Raw genomic sequence first — 21,452 nt, forward strand, 5'->3', positions numbered from 1 at the left:
ACACTTTCATCCTCTTCTTTGTCTTTTCCTGATGCTTTCATGTACAGGTTAAATTTTTGTATCCACGTGGAACAATTCTTTGAAATGTTTCCAGAAAAATCCATTGTAGTTGGAGTTCTCAAACCCTCCATTTTCAAAATAAATAACTTCTTGAATATATATGAATTTATCGTGTTTTACACCTGACACCATGTAACGTTGTCGTCGAGCGACAACGTTACATCAGGTAACATCAGGTTTTTTAACATATGACAGATTAGGCAGTTTTTATATTTATTGTTGCTTTCTCGTTTATGTCTCTACATTGAATGAAATATAACAAACATATTTCTAGGTATTATATCAATGCACTGTTGCCAGATTTAATATAATTCTTAATGACTAACTATTTACAATGTTGACTATGTTACACACTCCATATCCTGTGATTTTCAGGCAGAGGAGCAAATAGGTCATTTTAGGGGGGGTTAGATAGGCTTTCGAGAATGCTTGCAATAGATTCAGCTTTTTGAGAACCCATATTTTCATAACAATTTTTTAGATATTTGACACTGTTTAGCAAACAATCGTATTTATTGTTTTTCCATTTTTCATTTTCGAGTTGAATTCGAAGAGCTCCCTGGAGTGCAATTCTCTATGATATCATCAACTGTTTAGTTTGGTGGAATCAACAAAGTAAGTATTGTACACTTGATATCCTAATACAGTAGTAGGACACCCTGATTTTTAGACAGAGGAGCAAATAGGTCATTTTAGGAGGTTCTAACCCCTTGCTCATTTTTGACCAAAAAAAATCGAGATTTTCAAAATTGAGTTCGTGTGCTAAATGGAAGCATTATCAACGCTGATTACAGAACCGTAAATCCCGAATGGATCAGACGAAAATAACAGGAGATATCGCAGATTGAAATTTGCGATTTTTTGAAATTGCCATTTCCAAGATGAAAATCTGAACGGAGGGAGATAGGCTCTCTAGAATGCTTTCAATAGATTCAGCTTTTTCGAGAACCCATATTTTCATAACAATTTTTTAGATATTTGACACTTTTTAGCAAAAAATCGAATTTATTGTTTTTCCATTTTTCATTTTCGAGTTGAATTCGAAGAGCTCTCTGGAGTGCAATTCTCTATGGAATCATCAACTGTTTAGTTTGGTGGAATCAACAAAGTAAGTATTGTACACTCCATATCCTAAGACAGTAGTAGGACACCATGATTTTCCGGCAAAGGAGCAAATAAGTCATTTTAGGGGGCTCTAACCCCTTGCTCATTTTCGTCTAAAAAAATCGAGATTTTCAAAATTGAGTTTTTGTATTAGGATGGTAGCCATATCAACGCTGATAACAAAACCTGAAATCTAAAATAAATCAGACGAATATAACAGGAGATATCGCACATCAAAATTTGCACTTTTTGAAAAATGATATTCCCAAGATGAACATCTAAGCGGAGAGAGATAGGCTTTCTGAGATGCTTGCAATAGAGTCAGCGTATTCGAGAACCCATATCTTCATACTGATTACTGAGAACTGATTACTGATTGCTGAGTGTGTTGGACGGATAAACCCAAACCTGCCACTGAGACCAACGGTCTATTGTAGCACACAAGCATGCTCAAAGAGCTAGATCTCTCCATCTAGTCCCAATCTGCCCAAAAAGGAGATGATGTCGGAGGGGGAGTGATTCTTGAGTTCCTTTAGGATCATCTTCGGAGAGCCGAAAACTCCAAGTCTGACCCTGTCTGCCGCCGGGCAGTCACAGAGGATATGCTCAATTGTTTCGTCTTCCTCTAAGCAGAGTCTGCAGAGTGGGTCATTGACGATGCTGTATTTTTTGAGGTGGGCTCTGAGTCTGCAGTGTCCTGTAAAAACCGCTATTATGGATCTCAGATTAGTTCTAGAAAATTCTAGCCAGCGACTGGTGTATGCGCTGGGAGGCACTGAAATAGCCCTGTGCGAGTGACGCAATCCAGGACGGTTGCGCCAGTGCTCCAGGACCTTTTGCCTTATCCAGCTGTTGTTTCGGTCCCTGATTAAGGAATTAGAAATTCCTATACTGGGTTCCGGGCCAATAAGCGTTGATGTCGCGCCTTCTCTGGCTAGAGCATCCGATACATCGTTGCCACTGAAGCCAGAGTGTCCAGGTATCCAAATCAGTTGCAGTCTGTTTGAACTTCCCAATTTGGTGAGTTTAGATCTGCATTCAAATACCTGTGCCGAGTTGCATTTGTCTGCCGCGAGAGATTTGATCGCAGCTTGACTATCCGTAAGGATTTTTATTGATCTGCCCGCCCAGCCACTGTCAAGTAAATGGCCTGGGCACATATCAATGGCGAAGATTTCTTCCTGAAAAGCTGTCGCCGACTTTCCCAGACTAGCAGTTTAGTCAGCGGTCTACGGCTGTAGACTCCGGCTCCAGATCCCTGACTGGTTCTGGAGCCATCAGTAAACCAGCAAGGTCCTTGTAAATAGAAATCCTTGTGACGGAGCCATTCGTCTCTACTTGGAATCAGACAAACGAATGTTCCTTCGGTGCTGGTTCTTGTGATTATTTGATCAGTTCTCATGCCCATCACCTCGTCAGCCTCCAGTTGGGCCGACAGACGACTGGGCACGAAAGTGAGTTTGTCAGGCTCGTTTACGGTAAGGTGGTGGAGCCTGTGGATTGCTAGTATTGCCTCTCCCTGGACAAAAATGTGAAGGGGAGGGAGGTCTAATAGCATCTCCATGGACGCAGTTGGAGTAGAGCGGAATGCCCCCGAAATCATGAGGCAAGCCGTTCTCTGGAGTTTGGAAAGTTTGTTTTGGGTTAGAACGCGTTCAGTGCAGGACCACCAGGCGACACAGCCATAGGTGATCAATGGTCTGATCACCGTGACGTATAGCCAGCGGAGCTGTTTCGGCGCTATCCCCCATGTCCTTCCACAAATCCTTTGGCAGGCCCATAGGGAGTGCCTGGCCTTGTGGACGACTTTTTCCACATGGGAGTTCCATAGAAGCTTCCTATCCAGGGTAATGCCTAGATATTTGGCCTCCTCTACCAGTGGAATGGTCTTACCGTAGAGAGTTGGAGGAGAAATTTGAAATTTCCTTCTCCTGGTAAAGGGGACAATCAGGGTTTTGCAGGGGTTCACACCTAACTGTTCCCCATCACACCAGCCCTGAATTACTGTTAGTGTTTCCTGAAGAGCATCTTAGATGATTACATCGTCATTACCCGCCAGTAAAACAACTATGTCGTCAGCGTAAGCCTGAACATATACGTCAAGCGAGCTGATAATTGCAATTAGATCATCAACCAGAAGTGACCAGAGAAGGGGTGATAGTACACCTCCTTGCGGACAGCCTCTGCCTGCTTTGAATCTAAGTGCTTCACCACAAAGCGTGGTTATGATGTATCTGGAGCTCAGCATTGTACTGATCCAATTCGATATGGTAGGAGGGACACCTCTAACCTTGGCAGCCCTCACTAGAGATTCAGTAAGGGCAGCATTAAAGTCTCCCTCAATGTCCAGAAAGGCAGCCACTAAAATCTCTCTGGAGTTGAGAGATTTATTGATCCTGCCGACAATATTATTGAGGGCAAGATCTGTGGATTTGCCTTTCTGGTAGGCATACTGATGAGCACTCAGGGGATGCTTCCGTAGGATCACCTCTCTGACGTGCTCGTCTAGTATCTTTTCGAGAGTTTTCATCACGAACGAAATTAAACTGATCGGTCGGAATGATTTAGGCTGTGAGTCTGTTTTTCCCGCCTTGGGAATATAAACGACTCTGACCTTCCTCCAGTTGGATGGTATAAAATTCCATGCCAAATTGGATCTGAAGAGCCTAATAAGGTAAGACATTAAGCATTCTAGTCCGTGCTGAAGTAGAGCTGGAAATATTTCATCGTCACCTGGCGCTTTGTATGGGAGAAAGGATAAAACTGCCCTTCTCACCGCGCTCGCAGTGACATGTTTGTTGACAAATTTCCAGCATTCCTTGCTGGGTCGCCTGAGGCGACTAGTGAAGTTACCTTCTTCCGCAGATGCGGAATTAATCAGCACGTGATCCGGAAAGTGTGTATCAGCCATGATCTTAAGGTATAGGTGCCGTCTGATCTTTTAACAGATCCCAGCGTCAAAGACGGCTCTCTGGAGAGAATTTTATGGAGTCTTGTCCCGCTTGCAGCATCTTCGATGCTGCTGCAGAAGTTTTCCCAAGACTCTCTTTTGGCCTTCCTCACTTCCTTGTTGTACAAGGTGAGGATTTGACGATACACTTCCCACTCACCTGCTGATTTTGCTCGGTTAAATTTCTTCCGAACTTCTTTTCGAAGTTTCTCTAATTTTGAGTTCCACCAAGATACTTTCCTATTGTCGGATTTCTTTCTTAGTGGACAGTTTTCATGATATGCCGAGACTATAGCTTGGCCAATTGAGTTGGCCAGCCTCTCTAGGTCTTCATGATTGTTAACGTTGACGTTGATGGATCTCAGATTCCGTTGGAGGGATAGTTTATAACCATCCCAGTCGGTCAATCTGGGATTGCGATATTCCTGAATGGGTTTACCGCCTAATTCAATGTTGAATTGAATGTTTCTATGGTCTGAGCCAGAGGGCGTGTCAGAGACCCTCCAGTCAGTGATTTTAGTGCTCAGGTATTGCGAGCAGAGCGTGATGTCCAATACCTCAGCCCGATTTTTCGTAACAAAGGTTGGAACAGAGCCCCGATTCAATACAAAAAGCGCTTCTTCTAGAATGAAGTCGAATAAGTACTCACCTCTTTCGTTGATGTCCGTGCTACCCCACGTAGTGTGATGGGAGTTGGCATCGCAAGCAACGAGGAGTTGAAGGTTTTTCCCCCTGCAGAAGGCAACTAATTTTCGCACTTCATTTGGCGGGGGGAACATGGTATCACCAGGGAAGTAGGCAGAACAGATGACCAGTTCTTTAGTGCCCGTTTCCATGGGAAGTTTTACCAGGATGGATGTTACATCTCTGGAACAGAATCCTGTAAGTACAACAATGTCAATAGTGTTCCTGACAAAGATACAGGACCTGGGTGATTCCCCAGATCCAAGTGATATTACCTTGCCAGGAAGGTTACTGAGGCCGTTAGTAGATAGGCAACACCGGTTCGAGCACAAAAAGTGTAGTTTTTACATGTAAATTCCCATAAGGAAGTCTAAGGTCGATTTTGCAGAAATCGGTCAATTTTGAAAATTTTTCTAAGTCCTGTTCAAGGTCATCCAGTAGGAGGGTCTGAGAGGGTGAGAGGAGAGTGGGGGAGAGGGTGATGAGTTTGACGATGAGGGGTGTGAGGTTGAGCGGGTTCGAGTTCGAGATTTTGTTTCGTACTTTTCTAACGTCGGGATTCGAACTCAGGACTTTTGCGTTACAAGATAGATAGAAGGTACCTTAGAGTTGGTATTAGAGATACGTCATGCTTTTTAGGGTGGTAATGAGGAGATATGTCGCTAGTCAAATAATGTAGAACAGCTGAATGCTTTCATTTTTATTTTTCAAATCATGAGTGAAAGGGTAATGGTGAGTCATTAATTGAAACCTTGTGAAAGAAAAATCATTTATTTTATTCACAGTAACATTGATATTTGTTTGATTAAATCAGAGTGATCACTGAAAAAAAAATTTAAATCATATAGTCAACAATTTTTCCAACATTGAAATCTTCTTCCTAGGTTCATCATATTCTTCAATCTTGCGTTTATTGAGTGAATAATGACCCCACGGTAGAGTGTTGAATGTTCCGGTCACCAAACATCGTTTATCATCCTCAGGACTTAAAGCTATTTTTTCCTGTGTCAGTGAATACACATGATGTTCCTTCGCCTGAATTGAATTTTGGGAAATAATTTTATGTTTCCATGTTTCTAAACATTCAATGTAATCATCAAAACATATTCTGTTCTTAACGATTGATTTTTTAATACCCTTAGCTTTCTTAGTGGTACCATAATTTCGACACATGGATTCAATTTCATCCGCTTCATACTCTTCTTCCACCCATTGTTGTTTTTTTATATTGAGATCATCCGTAAAAGTTTTCGCTGCATATAGTTTAGACCTGAGACCAACATAATCGGTCATAGGTATTCCATTGTTTTCATCCTTCATCATTCCTAATACCTTTTTATTAACTTGAGGAATACCGTAAGTATTATTCTTGGGATAATCTGAGGTATCAAATCTTTCATAACAGTCAAGTTTCATTCTTTTATAAGGATCTTCAGAGACCTCATAAATAAGAGAATCGGTATCAGTATATAAGATGGTACAGCCAGCACTGAAAGCTTCATTCATGTAGTGGTAATGGAAGTCATAAATAGTAGTTTTAGCCAAATCCAAGATACTCATTCCCACATAAATTGGCTTGTTTAAATAGATCTGCAGCTTTTGCATTTCAACAGCTACCAAGTTCTCATTGAAAATAACACAGTTCTTGAATTCAGGTTTGGAGATATAAGTTTCCATCCCATATCTTCCTTTCCATTTTGTCAGAAGGTGGACATTAACCCTTTTCCGAATATTCTCTATCGTTTTTCCTGTAACAAAAGTAAATAATATGTAGATATCTGTATAGGAAATCATATAAATGTAATTTGAATGGATATAACAACTTACCAAAAACAGCATTGTTCATCAGTTTAAAGAGATTCTTCTCGAACTCATTTTTGGCATTCTTTCTCAGATCCGTATTGAGGTCGATGTAAGACTTGAGCCATGTAGATTGCTTGAACTTGAGCACTCGATGTATTTTTGTTATAATCAATCCATTTTTCAATGCTTGCTTCAGATTTCTGTAGTGGATGACATATTTCTTCTTTTGATGTAATGTGGCCATAAGTTTAGCGTTTTGATGAGATGCATAACAAGGTGTTTGAGTTTTAGAGTTGTAATGTTCTGGACAGAATGGAAGATCTTTGTGCACATCATGCAATTCTCTAGGATATTCGAGATCGACTTCTAAAATATAACCTTCCGAATCATCATCAGGAATTTGCAAGACATTTATATTTGTATCGGTCCACGTAAAACCGCCGTATGGTAGACATTGTGACATTGCCCATCCATATTGATTGTTGACATCAAAGTACATGAGGTAATTTTCTGGTTTAGTTGAATCATAGTTTGGTATATACTTGTTGTTCGCATGTGCTCGTCGTTTACCACATACTTGACTAAGGCCGCCCCGAATTCCTCTTTCAACAAACAAAAACATATCAACATCTGTGAGAAGTTCTAATTCCTGTTTTGTATATTTCAACATAGCATCCCACGTATATCCTGGTAAAGTAAAATAATGCGCAGGATCTAATCCATAAGTCTTATGGCAGCTCGATCGAAATTGTTCAAATACGTCAGCCAGCAATAGAATGTCAGTTTTCATGTAGAGATCGCTGTATTCGCCCAAATTCTGACATTTGAATTTATTCCACACAAGTTGTGCTCTCTCATATCTTCTTCGTGGACATTGCCTACCATACAATTTGTTATAGAATGCTTCAATAGGTGGAAGAGAAGTTTCATCGAATCGGTCATGGGAATCGATATAATCATATGGCATTACCCCTTTGTTCGTAAGAAGACTGATATGTTCTTCAGATTCCTCAGAAAATTGTGTTTTCAAGTTCGGAAACTCTTCTAAATAGGAAGCCAGTTGGTCTAAAGAAGAAGCCATGAATCGGAAACTATCAATGAATCGGAAATTAATGTGATAATCATCATAGTGTTTGGTGAAACTGATATATTTCTCCTTGGTTATCGGTAACAAATCGATTTTCCCTTCCATTCTTGTGACAATATCTTGTATCAGAAAATAAGCGTCATATCCACTTAGGTTGTGAAATACTACAGGAATCATGTGACTATCCTTATAATTTATATTACATCCCTCATGTGCTGCTCCACGGTAATTCTTTTCGGGGATGAGATGATTATGATCTCTTACTTTTTTATCTTCAGGTTTGAACATTTCTTCACAAATATGACAGTGAGTTGCCTTCCGAAATTCGACTTCCTGTTTTGACGTCATATCGATATCGTAGGGACATAGGAAAACTGAGTCAACGTCTCCAGCAAATTTATTCATCTCATCTGCAAACCATTTCATGCAATTGGGACCGCGATAAGAACTGTAAAAACTCAGAGAATCATCATATGAACACTTTACATAGTATCCTACAGCTGCAGCTTTATGTTCTTGATAGTTGTTTTTATTATTAGTAGGTTTTAGTATGATCTCCTGATCTGCATAAATAATAAAAGGTACCTTCTCCTTGTTTTTATGATTTTTGAACTTGAGTGTATTGTTTCCTATCTCAGGCATCTTTATAGCTGTTTGATTCATGTTTCCACAATCCTCTGAATGACTTTTCAGTTTTTCTTCTGATCGGAAATATCGTAGACATCTATCACATAAGAATTTCTTATGCTCTTCCTTGCTCAATTGACTCGATACCAGACGAGAGAGATTTTTGATCAATAAATAATGGTATCGCACTGGAGTATCATCGTTTGAATAATGATCTTGTATAAGGAGTAAGTTGATATGTCTATTCATTTTATTTTTTGTTAGGTATGTTGGCAATGTAGTGAAGTTCTTCTTTTCCTTCTTCAGAATATAAACATTAATGGATATCTGGTTTTGTTTTTCAAAGTTGGGTATCTGTTTCATTGTCATCGGAAATTGAATACCTTTCAACTTCAAAATTTTGGAATAATGAGGATATTTTGATAATCGTTGCTGATTTTTCTCAACAGGGTGTAATGCAGCAGTCACAGCCCACGCAAAACATGCATCATCGTCGTTTTTCACATTGATACAGGCCTCTTTCCGTTTTATTTGAGGAGGAAGTTCTATGTATGAGCTTCCAAGTTGGGGTGTGAACTTGTTTATATTCACCCCTAGGTTAACAACATTAACCAGAGCCCATCCGCTATCACGTTCTTGGAATTCCTCAAGATCTTTGAGAATTGATACCAAGACATTTCTATTGAACCATTCAGTAATATTCGTATCTCGGTAAATAGGTGAATTGGATGTTGTGAAGTATTTATATTCCTTTTGAATTTTATTGGCTGTTATAATCTGAAACTCTCCACAAAACAATATATTGACCTTAACAGCTTCATCCTTCTTCAATGCATTCAGAATTCTTCGACGAAATATAGCTTCACAGTCCATCAAAAAAGCCTTAGGCTCCTTATGTTTCAGGTTACTAATCACACCAGTTCTTATTCTCGAGTCGAATGCTGATAATGAATCATTCCAATGGACTCTGTTCCAAGCAGTTTCCTTTCGTCTACTCAGACCTGCACCAATTCGTTTTTGTTGTTTGAATTGTTGTTTCAATGATTTTATAGAACGGATCTGAGCTTCGAGTTGCTGTTTTCCTCCAATTGAAGTACAACCTGGCAATTCCCGATACAGTTTTCTCATTGCTCTCGTACATTCCTTCATACCTTTTATTGCATGCTCATTATCAGATGTAGTGATAAATAAAGCCACTAACGACTTTATTAGTCGAAGACAATTCTCTATGTTGAACATTTTAGATACAACTGAAACAAAATATCCATGTCAACATTTTAAATATTCTCAAAATCGGATACAACACACGAAAATAGCCGAAGATTTCCGAAGATAGCCGCAGATTTCCGAAAATAGCCGAAGATTACCGAAGATACAAAACTTACGCAAGAACGGATATTAAGCGTATGCGAAGTGAATATAAAGCGAGTACACAACACAGTTAAGCTGTCAGCTACAATACAGTTTCAGGCAGCTTTAAAACAGCCTCGGACAGACAGCTAAACAGACAGCTTCAGCACAGCTCCAGACAGCTTCAACACAGCTCCAGGCAGCTAAGCTGACAGCTTCAGCACAGCTCCAGACAGCTTCAGCACAGTTCCAGACAGCTAAGCTGACAGCTGTTATAAAGGGTATAGGCGGATACAAAGTGGATGTATGAATCATGCTTTTCTGATAAATATTGAAACTAATAATTTTATATTTTAATTGATAACATATATCCCAAGCATTCACATGCAATAATTCATATCAGTCTTCAAGTCTTCAATTTAATTTGTTTGCAACAATTTTGTGATTAAAACACAGAGATAAGAAGATTGGTCTCAGAGAAGTCTTTGGACTCAGTAGATCTCCATATAAACTGCCATCTATAATAAATATTTATATAGTTAAATAATGAGAGATTCAACGGCTTCTTCGGCTTCTTGGACTTACGTAAATCTATGAGATGATATAATTTTATCTAAAGATTTTTTTCTGGATAACTGATACCTACTATTTTCATTTTATCAATAAATCTATCGAGGTCCATCAGGCGGTTCTTTAATAGCCATCGCATGCAACAATTTTCCTACTTACACATATATACCTAGTATATGGCAGATGACAGCCCACTTTTCAGATGGGTCTTACAGACATCTCAATACTGATACTTGACCCTCGTAAGAGTTCTCTAGTGTGCTTTCGTTAATCGTCGTCCACCCTTTTATACCGCTTAAGCGGAACCTCTATCGAAATCTATATGAACATAATCTGAATGTTTTATAGCCATGCGGCCCCTCAGGATTCTAAGACACTACACAGAGGTCTGAGGTTTAGATTATTATCATATAGAAAGATTGATTTTAATTGATAATATGGTGAGACATATTAGAATATGTACATATAAACATGAAATACATAAGTACTTACGTGGTATGATAGGTTGATGAGTTGAGATTGAAAGTTATGGATTTTTTCAATAGGAGGAACAGTCCCTACGATCAGATAGGAGAACTGGAAAAAAAAAAACATTTATTTAGCCTTTATGAATTCAAGAAGATGTGCTAAGCAATAATGAAAATACCGCATAATTTTTATACGTAAGTTTATTCTATTATCAGCAGATCGAATGAAGGTATCATGTCTATGTAGAATGAAGTATTTCTTAGTCCAGATTTTCTCTTCATCCTGCGATATCTCCGAAATCATGCATTTTAGAGAAAAACTAAATCAAAAATCACCCCCTTCACCCCCTGTCGATTTACCACCTAATGAATAAAATGACAAAGTTTCAAAATCATATCTAATCAGTTTTTCACCCCCCACTATTAAAATTTGTCTATAATATTCATATCATACGATACCCAGAAATGAATAGAATTATTCTAAGTCCTGATTTTTTTTTCTTCATCCTGCGATATCTCTGAAATCATGCATTTTAGAGGAAAACTAAATCAAAAATCACCCCCTGTCGATTTACTACCTAATGAATAAGATGACAAAGTTTCAAAATCATATCTAATCAGTTTTTCACCCCCCCACTATTAAAATTTGTCTATAATATTCATATCATACGATACCCAGAAATGAATAGAATTATTTTAAGTCCTGATTTTTTTCTTCATCCTGCGATATCTCCGAAATCATGCATTTTAGAGAAAAACTGAATCAAAAATCACCCCCTTCACCCCCTGTCGATTTACCACCTAATGAATAAGATGACAAAGTTTCAAAATCATATCTAATCAGTTTTTCACCCCCCACTATTAAAATTTGTCTATAATATTCATATCATACGATACCCAGAAATGAATAGAATTATTCTAAGTCCTGATTTTTTTTCTTCATCCTGCGGTATCTCCGAAATCATGCATTTTAGAGAAAAACTAAATCAAAAATCACCCCCTTCACTCCTGTCGATTTACCACCTAATGTATAAGATGACAAAGTTTCAAAAACATATCTAATCATTTTATCACCCCCCACTATTCTAATCCGACTATAATATTCAAATCATACGATACCCAGAAGTGAATAAAATTGTTCTGAGCACTGATTTTTTCTTCATCCTGTGATATCGCCGAAATCATGCATTTTAGGAAAAAATTAATCTAAAATCAACATCCCCCTCCCCCAGATTTAACATCCACTAATAATTATTGTAACAAATTTTCAAATCATATTATCTTCCCATTCTACCATCTCTAAGATTAACAAAAAATAAATCTCGTCTTACTCACCTAGAAATGTTTTTTTTTTTTCACGATTTCGTAACAATAGAACGCAACTAATCGAAACCCTGCGAACGAATGAAGAATTGATACAATACTGGCTGTATTTATATTCTCCCAAGCTGCCCTTAGTTTGAATAATGAAAATGATACCTGTTTGAAGACGATTTTGACGCGAATTCATGAAAGAAGGATCCATCTAAATTCGATATCCTATTTAATTTCGAATTAATTTTAGGTTGTGAGGTATCCTGGAGTTAATCACTGCTCCTTCACAACCATCCGGAAGGTATTTTAATTTTTTCATATTGATTTATTCATTAAGCTCCAATATTGTAGCCATTGGTATGTGTATATGCGCTCACGGGATACAAGGCACAAGGTCCACGTTCACGATCTATCCAACGACACTTTCTTGTCTAGACCTGTCTGTAACTTGAACCCCGTCAGCGCATATACACATACCAATGGCTACAATATTGGAGCTTTAATGAACAGTATTTTTCGATTAAACCTAAATAAATCAATATGAAAAAATTAAAATACCTTCCGGATGGTTGTGAAGGAGCAGTGATTAACTCCAGGATACCTCACAACCTAAAATTCATTCGAAATTAAATAGGATATCGAATTTAGATGGATCCTTCTTTCATGAATTCGCGTCAAAATCGTCTTCAAACTAGGGATGGGCGAAAAATATCGATATATCGAAATATCGATATTTTTTCAGAAAATTATCGATAAATACCGTCGATATTTTAAATTCCGATACTATCGACTATCGATATTTTTTCGGAGTATCAAATTCGATATTTTTGTGTGAAGGACGTTGATATGATGTGTATTGTGTGTATAATGGCGGCGAGTTGTGTAATTGAGTTTCACTATGAATCGATAGATCAATCTGGTCAATTTAAGTCTCTGCTTAGATCATTTTTTAGCTTGATCACAATTGTCACATTCGTTCTAAACGAAAAAATATGAGTGTGTACCCATGCACGATCTAAAATTGGACCTTTTCATGCTTTCTGCTCACTCGGGATTACAGTGAAATCAGCGATTTCGATTTTAGTCAGTTACAAGTTGGTAGTTAGTTGAATGTAGATGAATTGCATGTGGTTGTACAACCACGTACGTTTTTTATACAGTTCATTCAGAATACTTTGATAAAACTCACGTTTGGTGAAATATATCGAAATATCGATATTTTTTCCTCGATATATATCGATACTATTGAAAAATATCGATACAATATATATCGATATTTTTTTCACCCTTGCCCATCCATACTTCAAACAGGTATCATTTTCATTATTCAAACTAAGGTCAGCTTGGGAGAATATAAATACAGCCAGTATTGTATCAATTCTTCATTCGTTCGCAGGGTTTCGATTAGTTGCGTTCTATTGTTACGAAATCGTGAAAAAAAAAAACATTTCTAGGTGAGTAAGACGAGATTTATTTTTTGTTAATCTTAGAGATGGTAGAATGGGAAGATAATATGATTTGAAACTTTGTTACAATAATTATTAGTGGATGTTAAATCCGGGGGAGGGGGATGTTGATTTTAGATTAATTTTTTCCTAAAATGCATGATTTCGGCGATATCACAGGATGAAGAAAATATCAGTGCTCAGAACAATTTTATTCACTTCTGGGTATCGTATGATTTGAATATTATAGTCGGATTAGAATAGTGGGGGGTGATAAAATGATTAGATATGTTTTTGAAACTTTGTCATCTTATACATTAGGTGGTAAATCGACAGGGGTGAAGGGGGTGATTTTTGATTTAGTTTTTCTCTAAAATGCATGATTTCGGAGATATCGCAGAATGAAGAAAAAAAATCAGGACTTAGAATAATTCTATTCATTTCTGGGTATCGTATGATATGAATATTATAGACAAATTTTAATAGTGTGGGGTGAAAAACTGATTAGATATGATTTTGAAACTTTGTCATCTTATTCATTAGGTGGTAAATCGACAGGGGGGAAGGGGGTGATTTTTGATTTAGTTTTTCTCTAAAATGCATGATTTCGGAGATATCGCAGGATGAAGAAAAAAATCAGGACTTAAAATAATTCTATTCATTTCTGGGTATCGTATGATATGAATATTATAGACAAATTTTAATAGTGGGGGGGTGAAAAACTGATTAGATATGATTTTGAAACTTTGTCATCTTATTCATTAGGTGGTAAATCGACAGGGGGTGATTTTTGATTTAGTTTTTCTCTAAAATGCATGATTTCAGAGATATCGCAGGATGAAGAAAAAAAAATCAGGACTTAAAATAATTCTATTCATTTCTGAGTATCGTATGATATGTATATTATAGACAAATTTTAATAGTGGGGGGGTGAAAAACTGATTAGATATGATTTTGAAACTTTGTCATCTTATTCATTAGGTGGTAAATCGACAGGGGGTGATTTTTGATTTAGTTTTCCTCTAAAATGCATGATTTCAGAGATATCGCAGGATGAAGAAAAAAAAATCAGGACTTAGAATAATTCTATTCATTTCTGGGTATCGTATGATATGAATATTATAGACAAATTTTAATAGTGGGGGGTGAAAAACTGATTAGATATGATTTTGAAACTTTGTCATTTTATTCATTAGGTGGTAAATCGACAGGGGGTGAAGGGGGTGATTTTTGATTTAGTTTTTCTCTAAAATGCATGATTTCGGAGATATCGCAGGATGAAGAGAAAATCTGGACTAAGAAATACTTCATTCTACATAGACATGATACCTTCATTCGATCTGCTGATAATAGAATAAACTTACGTATGAAAATTATGCGGTATTTTCATTATTGCTTAGCACATCTTCTTGAATTCATAAAGGCTAAATAAATGTTTTTTTTTTCCAGTTCTCCTATCTGATCGTAGGGACTGTTCCTCCTATTGAAAAAATCCATAACTTTCAATCTCAACTCATCAACCTATCATACCACGTAAGTACTTATGTATTTCATGTTTATATGTACATATTCTAATATGTCTCACCATATTATCAATTAAAATCAATCTTTCTATATGATAATAATCTAAACCTCAGACCTCTGGGTAGTGTCTTAGAATCCTGAGGGGCCGCATGGCTATAAAACATTCAGATTATGTTCATATAGATTTCGATAGAGGTTCCGCTTAAGCGGTATAAAAGGGTGGACGACGATTAACGAAAGCACACTAGAGAACTCTTACGAGGGTCAAGTATCAGTATTGAGATGTCTGTAAGACCCATCTGAAAAGTGGGCTGTCATCTGCCATATACTAGGTATATATGTGTAAGTAGGAAAATTGTTGCATGCGATGGCTATTAAAGAACCGCCTGATTGACCTCGATAGATTTATTGATAAAATGAAAATAGTAGGTATCAGTTATCCAGAAAAAAATCTTTAGATAAAATTATATCATCTCATAGATTTACGTAAGTCCAAGAAGCCGGAGAAGCCGTTGAATCTCTCATTATTCAACTATATAAATATTTATTATAGATGGCAGTTTATATGGAGATCTACTGAGTCCAAAGACTTCTCTGAGACCAATCTTCTTATCTCTGTGTTTTAATCACAAAATTGTTGCAAACAAATTAAATTGAAGACTTGAAGACTGATATGAATTATTGCATGTGAATGCTTGGGATATATGTTATCAATTAAAATATAAAATTATTAGTTTCAATATTTATCAGAAAAGCATGATTCATACATCCACTTTGTATCCGCCTATACCCTTTATAACAGCTGTCAGCTTAGCTGTCTGGAACTGTGCTGAAGCTGTCTGGAGCTGTGCTGAAGCTGTCAGCTTAGCTGCCTGGAGCTGTGTTGAAGCTGTCTGGAGCTGTGCTGAAGCTGTCTGTTTAGCTGTCTGTCCGAAGCTGTTTTAAAGCTGCCTGAAACTGTATTGTAGCTGACAGCTTAACTGTGTTGTGTACTCGCTTTATATTCACTTCGCATACGCTTAATATCCGTTCTTGCGTAAGTTTTGTATCTTCGGTAATCTTCGGCTATTTTCGGAAATCTGCGGCTATCTTCGGAAATCTTCGGCTATTTTCGTGTGTTGTATCCGATTTTGAGAATATTTAAAATGTTGACATGGATATTTTGTTTCAGTTGTATCTAAAATGTTCAACATAGAGAATTGTCTTCGACTAATAAAGTCGTTAGTGGCTTTATTTATCACTACATCTGATAATGAGCATGCAATAAAAGGTATGAAGGAATGTACGAGAGCAATGAGAAAACTGTATCGGGAATTGCCAGGTTGTACTTCAATTGGAGGAAAACAGCAACTCGAAGCTCAGATCCGTTCTATAAAATCATTGAAACAACAATTCAAACAACAAAAACGAATTGGTGCAGGTCTGAGTAGACGAAAGGAAACTGCTTGGAACAGAGTCCATTGGAATGATTCATTATCAGCATTCGACTCGAGAATAAGAACTGGTGTGATTAGTAACCTGAAACATAAGGAGCCTAAAGCTTTTTTGATGGACTGTGAAGCTATATTTCGTCGAAGAATTCTGAATGCATTGAAGAAGGATGAAGCTGTTAAGGTCAATATGGTGTTTTGTGGAGAGTTTCAGATTATAACAGCCAATAAAATTCAAAAGGAATATAAATACTTCACAACATCCAATTCACCTATTTACCGAGATACGAATATTACTGAATGGTTCAATAGAAATGTCTTGGTATCAATTCTCAAAGATCTTGAGGAATTCCAAGAACGTGATAGCGGATGGGCTCTGGTTAATGTTGTTAACCTAGGGGTGAATATAAACAAGTTCACACCCCAACTTGGAAGCTCATACATAGAACTTCCTCCTCAAATAAAACGGAAAGAGGCCTGTATCAATGTGAAAAACGACGATGATGCATGTTTTGCGTGGGCTGTGACTGCTGCATTACACCCTGTTGAGAAAAATCCGCAACGATTATCAAAATATCCTCATTATTCCAAAATTTTGAAGTTGAAAGGTATTCAATTTCCGATGACAATGAAACAGATACCCAACTTTGAAAAACAAAACCAGATATCCATTAATGTTTATATTCTGAAGAAGGAAAAGAAGAACTTCACTACATTGCCAACATACCTAACAAAAAATAAAATGAATAGACATATCAACTTACTCCTTATACAAGATCATTATTCAAACGATGATACTCCAGTGCGATACCATTATTTATTGATCAAAAATCTCTCTCGTCTGGTATCGAGTCAATTGAGCAAGGAAGAGCATAAAAAATTCTTATGTGATAGATGTCTACGATATTTCCGATCAGAAGAAAAACTGAAAAGTCATTCAGAGGATTGTGGAAACATGAATGAAACAGCTATAAAGATGCCTGAGATAGGAAACAATACACTCAAGTTCAAAAATCATAAAAACAAGGAGAAGGTACCTTTTATTATTTATGCAGATCTGGAGAGCATACTAAAACCTACTAATAATAAAAACAACTATCAAGAACATAAAGCTGCAGCTGTAGGATACTATGTAAAGTGTTCATATGATGATTCTCTGAGTTTTAACCGTTCTTATCGCGGTCCCAATTGCATGAAATGGTTTGCAGATGAGATGAATAAATTTGCTGGAGACGTTGACTCAGTTTTCCTATGTCCCTACGATATCGATATGACGTCAAAACAGGAAGTCGAATTTCGGAAGGCAACTCACTGTCATATTTGTGAAGAAATGTTCAAACCTGAAGATAAAAAAGTAAGAGATCATAATCATCTCATCCCCGAAAAGAATTACCGTGGAGCAGCACATGAGGGATGTAATATAAATTATAAGGATAGTCACATGATTCCTGTAGTATTTCACAACCTAAGTGGATATGACGCTTATTTTCTGATACAAGATATTGTCACAAGAATGGAAGGGAAAATCGATTTGTTACCGATAACCAAGGAGAAATATATCAGTTTCACCAAACACTATGATGATTATCACATTAATTTCCGATTCATTGATAGTTTCCGATTCATGGCTTCTTCTTTAGACCAACTGGCTTCCTATTTAGAAGAGTTTCCGAACTTGAAAACACAATTTTCTGAGGAATCTGAAGAACATATCAGTCTTCTTACGAACAAAGGGGTAATGCCATATGATTATATCGATTCCCATGACCGATTCGATGAAACTTCTCTTCCACCTATTGAAGCATTCTATAACAAATTGTATGGTAGGCAATGTCCACGAAGAAGATATGAGAGAGCACAACTTGTGTGGAATAAATTCAAATGTCAGAATTTGGGCGAATACAGCGATCTCTACATGAAAACTGACATTCTATTGCTGGCTGACGTATTTGAACAATTTCGATCGAGCTGCCATAAGACTTATGGATTAGATCCTGCGCATTATTTTACTTTACCAGGATATACGTGGGATGCTATGTTGAAATATACAAAACAGGAATTAGAACTTCTCACAGATGTTGATATGTTTTTGTTTGTTGAAAGAGGAATTCGGGGCGGCCTTAGTCAAGTATGTGGTAAACGACGAGCACATGCGAACAACAAGTATATACCAAACTATGATTCAACTAAACCAGAAAATTACCTCATGTACTTTGATGTCAACAATCAATATGGATGGGCAATGTCACAATGTCTACCATACGGCGGTTTTACGTGGACCGATACAAATATAAATGTCTTGCAAATTCCTGATGATGCTTCGGAGGGTTATATTTTAGAAGTCGATCTCGAATATCCTAGAGAATTGCATGATGTGCACAAAGATCTTCCATTCTGTCCAGAACATTACAACTCTAAAACTCAAACACCTTGTTATGCATCTCATCAAAACGCTAAACTTATGGCCACATTACATCAAAAGAAGAAATATGTCATCCACTACAGAAATCTGAAGCAAGCATTGAAAAATGGATTGATTATAACAAAAATACATCGAGTGCTCAAGTTCAAGCAATCTACATGGCTCAAGTCTTACATCGACCTCAATACGGATCTGAGAAAGAATGCCAAAAATGAGTTCGAGAAGAATCTCTTTAAACTGATGAACAATGCTGTTTTTGGTAAGTTGTTATATCCATTCAAATTACATTTATATGATTTCCTATACAGATATCTACATATTATTTACTTTTGTTACAGGAAAAACGATGGAGAATATTCGGAAAAGGGTTAATGTCCACCTTCTGACAAAATGGAAAGGAAGATATGGGATGGAAACTTATATCTCCAAACCTGAATTCAAGAACTGTGTTATTTTCAATGAGAACTTGGTAGCTGTTGAAATGCAAAAGCTGCAGATCTATTTAAACAAGCCAATTTATGTGGGAATGAGTATCTTGGATTTGGCTAAAACTACTATTTATGACTTCCATTACCACTACATGAATGAAGCTTTCAGTGCTGGCTGTACCATCTTATATACTGATACCGATTCTCTTATTTATGAGGTCTCTGAAGATCCTTATAAAAGAATGAAACTTGACTGTTATGAAAGATTTGATACCTCAGATTATCCCAAGAATAATACTAATGAATAATATGATTTGAATAATGAAATAATAATGATTTTTCTTTCACAAGGTTTCAATTAATGACTCACCATTACCCTTTCACTCATGATTTGAAAAATAAAAATGAAAGCATTCAGCTGTTCTACATTATTTGACTAGCGACATATCTCCTCATTACCACCCTAAAAAGCATGACGTATCTCTAATACCAACTCTAAGGTACCTTCTATCTATCTTGTAACGCAAAAGTCCTGAGTTCGAATCCCGACGTTAGAAAAGTACGAAACAAAATCTCGAACTCGAACCCGCTCAACCTCACACCCCTCATCGTCAAACTCATCACCCTCTCCCCCACTCTCCTCTCACCCTCTCAGACCCTCCTACTGGATGACCTTGAACAGGACTTAGAAAAATTTTCAAAATTGACCGATTTCTGCAAAATCGACCTTAGACTTCCTTATGGGAATTTACATGTAAAAACTACACTTTTTGTGCTCGAACCGGTGTTGCCTATCTACTGCCGTTGATTCTGCCTCGGGAAGTAACCAAAGGTTCCTGGATGAGGGCGATATCTATCCTCTCGTCCAGGATTCGTTTTCCAAGGAGGTAGGATCCAGCCTTGGAATGTTGTACATTAGCCTGCAGGCATTTGAAGAGCCGCGCCATCGCTAGATGTTGCAGCTTACTTCTTTCTTCCCACCGCCGACCCCTTCCTGGCCGTTTTACCAGCCTTGGGAAGAGCCCCGCTGGAAAGGGATGCCTGCGGCGCTTTGCTCGTCGAGGGAGCAGAGTCAGACCTCTCTCCCTCAGCGAGCTCACCTTTGGAGGTGCCAGCGGAGGTGGAGGGATTGGCCCCTCCTTCCTCTTTCTTTGTTTCGGTGTCCGACTCTTTGTCGGCACCCATGCCCTTTTCTTTGGCCCGGAAGGTAACCCTCCCGAAACCATAGTAGGGCATCATATTCTAGGCTCAAAGCCTAGACATACAGCTCTCATCTACAGAGAAGGTCCATGTCCGGCCCGGCCCTGAAACCTGGTGGTGTAACACCGCCCAGCTCTCTGCTTCCAGGTCTGGGTTCATCACACTCAGACCTGTCAGCACCTCATCCTGTGAGGGTCGATCTCCTAGTGGAGGATCAGGGATGTATGCTACGCATATGTAGGGCTTTGGCAGCTCCGTTCCCTGGACGATGCGGAGGTTGGCCCCATCCCACGGCTTGATCTGCAACAAGCAGTTGCCAAGCCACGAGACGGTAGCCTCGTCCGCGCATCTAATCATAAGCCAACCCGGCTTATGAGTACAGCTCAAGAAGCGGATCCCCGCTCCCTTTTCCTCCCTCCTGAGGGTATGCCTCAGGATGGCGCCCTGGAGCAGGTCCAGCTGCTCAGCTGAAAAATTGGCTTCAGGGTCCCTGTCGACAATGCCGACCTTGATCCCTTTCACCATCTCCTTATAGGTCACCCCCTTGCTGACGGTTCCCCCAGAACAGTGCTTTTTCGCACTGGCGCTAGGAGTACTGCCATCAGAGCGCAACCTCTTCGGAGTTTTGGCAGCAGGTGTTGGGAGGTTTGGTTCCCTCTCCTCTGCTGCTGCCTTTTCGGCGCCTTCACGGAGCACTGTCGCAAGTGCCGACTTGTAGTCGGCACCTGATTTCAGTAGCCGTTTCAGGCGCGTTTTGGCTGCTCCCGCCATTCGCCTGCGTTTGGAGGTAAGATTCATATTCTCAACCTCCTTAGCGACTACAGCGATCGCAGCCTCGGGGATACCCTCCCCTAGGGCGGTTCCGGATTTCTCCTCCGCGCCTGGGGTTGGGTGAGTAATGGCAGAATCAGGTTTCACCCCGATTTCTGCACATTCCTCTTTCGAGGTTTCGGTCGTCGAGATAGGATTGATCCCCGTCTCGACTGG

At 38.4% G+C, this 21,452-nt stretch overlaps 1 protein-coding gene across 1 annotated transcript; it reads left to right on the plus strand.

Moving 5' to 3' along the window:
* The first annotated feature begins 18,657 nt into the window (after nucleotides 1-18,657).
* LOC123318215 lies at nucleotides 18,658-19,573 on the plus strand. Its single transcript, XM_044904830.1, has 2 exons — nucleotides 18,658-19,096; nucleotides 19,176-19,573. The coding sequence occupies exons 1-2, from the start codon at nucleotides 18,658-18,660 to the stop codon at nucleotides 19,571-19,573; spliced, it is 837 nt and encodes a 278-aa protein (XP_044760765.1).
* The last annotated feature ends 1,879 nt before the right edge of the window (nucleotides 19,574-21,452 follow it).

This window comes from Coccinella septempunctata, chromosome 8 (assembly GCF_907165205.1).
Source record: "Coccinella septempunctata chromosome 8, icCocSept1.1, whole genome shotgun sequence".
Lineage (NCBI taxonomy): Eukaryota > Metazoa > Arthropoda > Insecta > Coleoptera > Coccinellidae > Coccinella > Coccinella septempunctata.

Bases quoted from the DNA above. Each gene is read 5' to 3' on its own strand.
- LOC123318215 (XM_044904830.1), top strand. From the start codon at position 18,658: ATGTCACAATGTCTACCATACGGCGGTTTTACGTGGACCGATACAAAT. The intron at 19,097-19,175 runs GTAAGTTGTTAT...CTTTTGTTACAG, and splicing joins GATGAACAATGCTGTTTTTG to GAAAAACGATGGAGAATATT.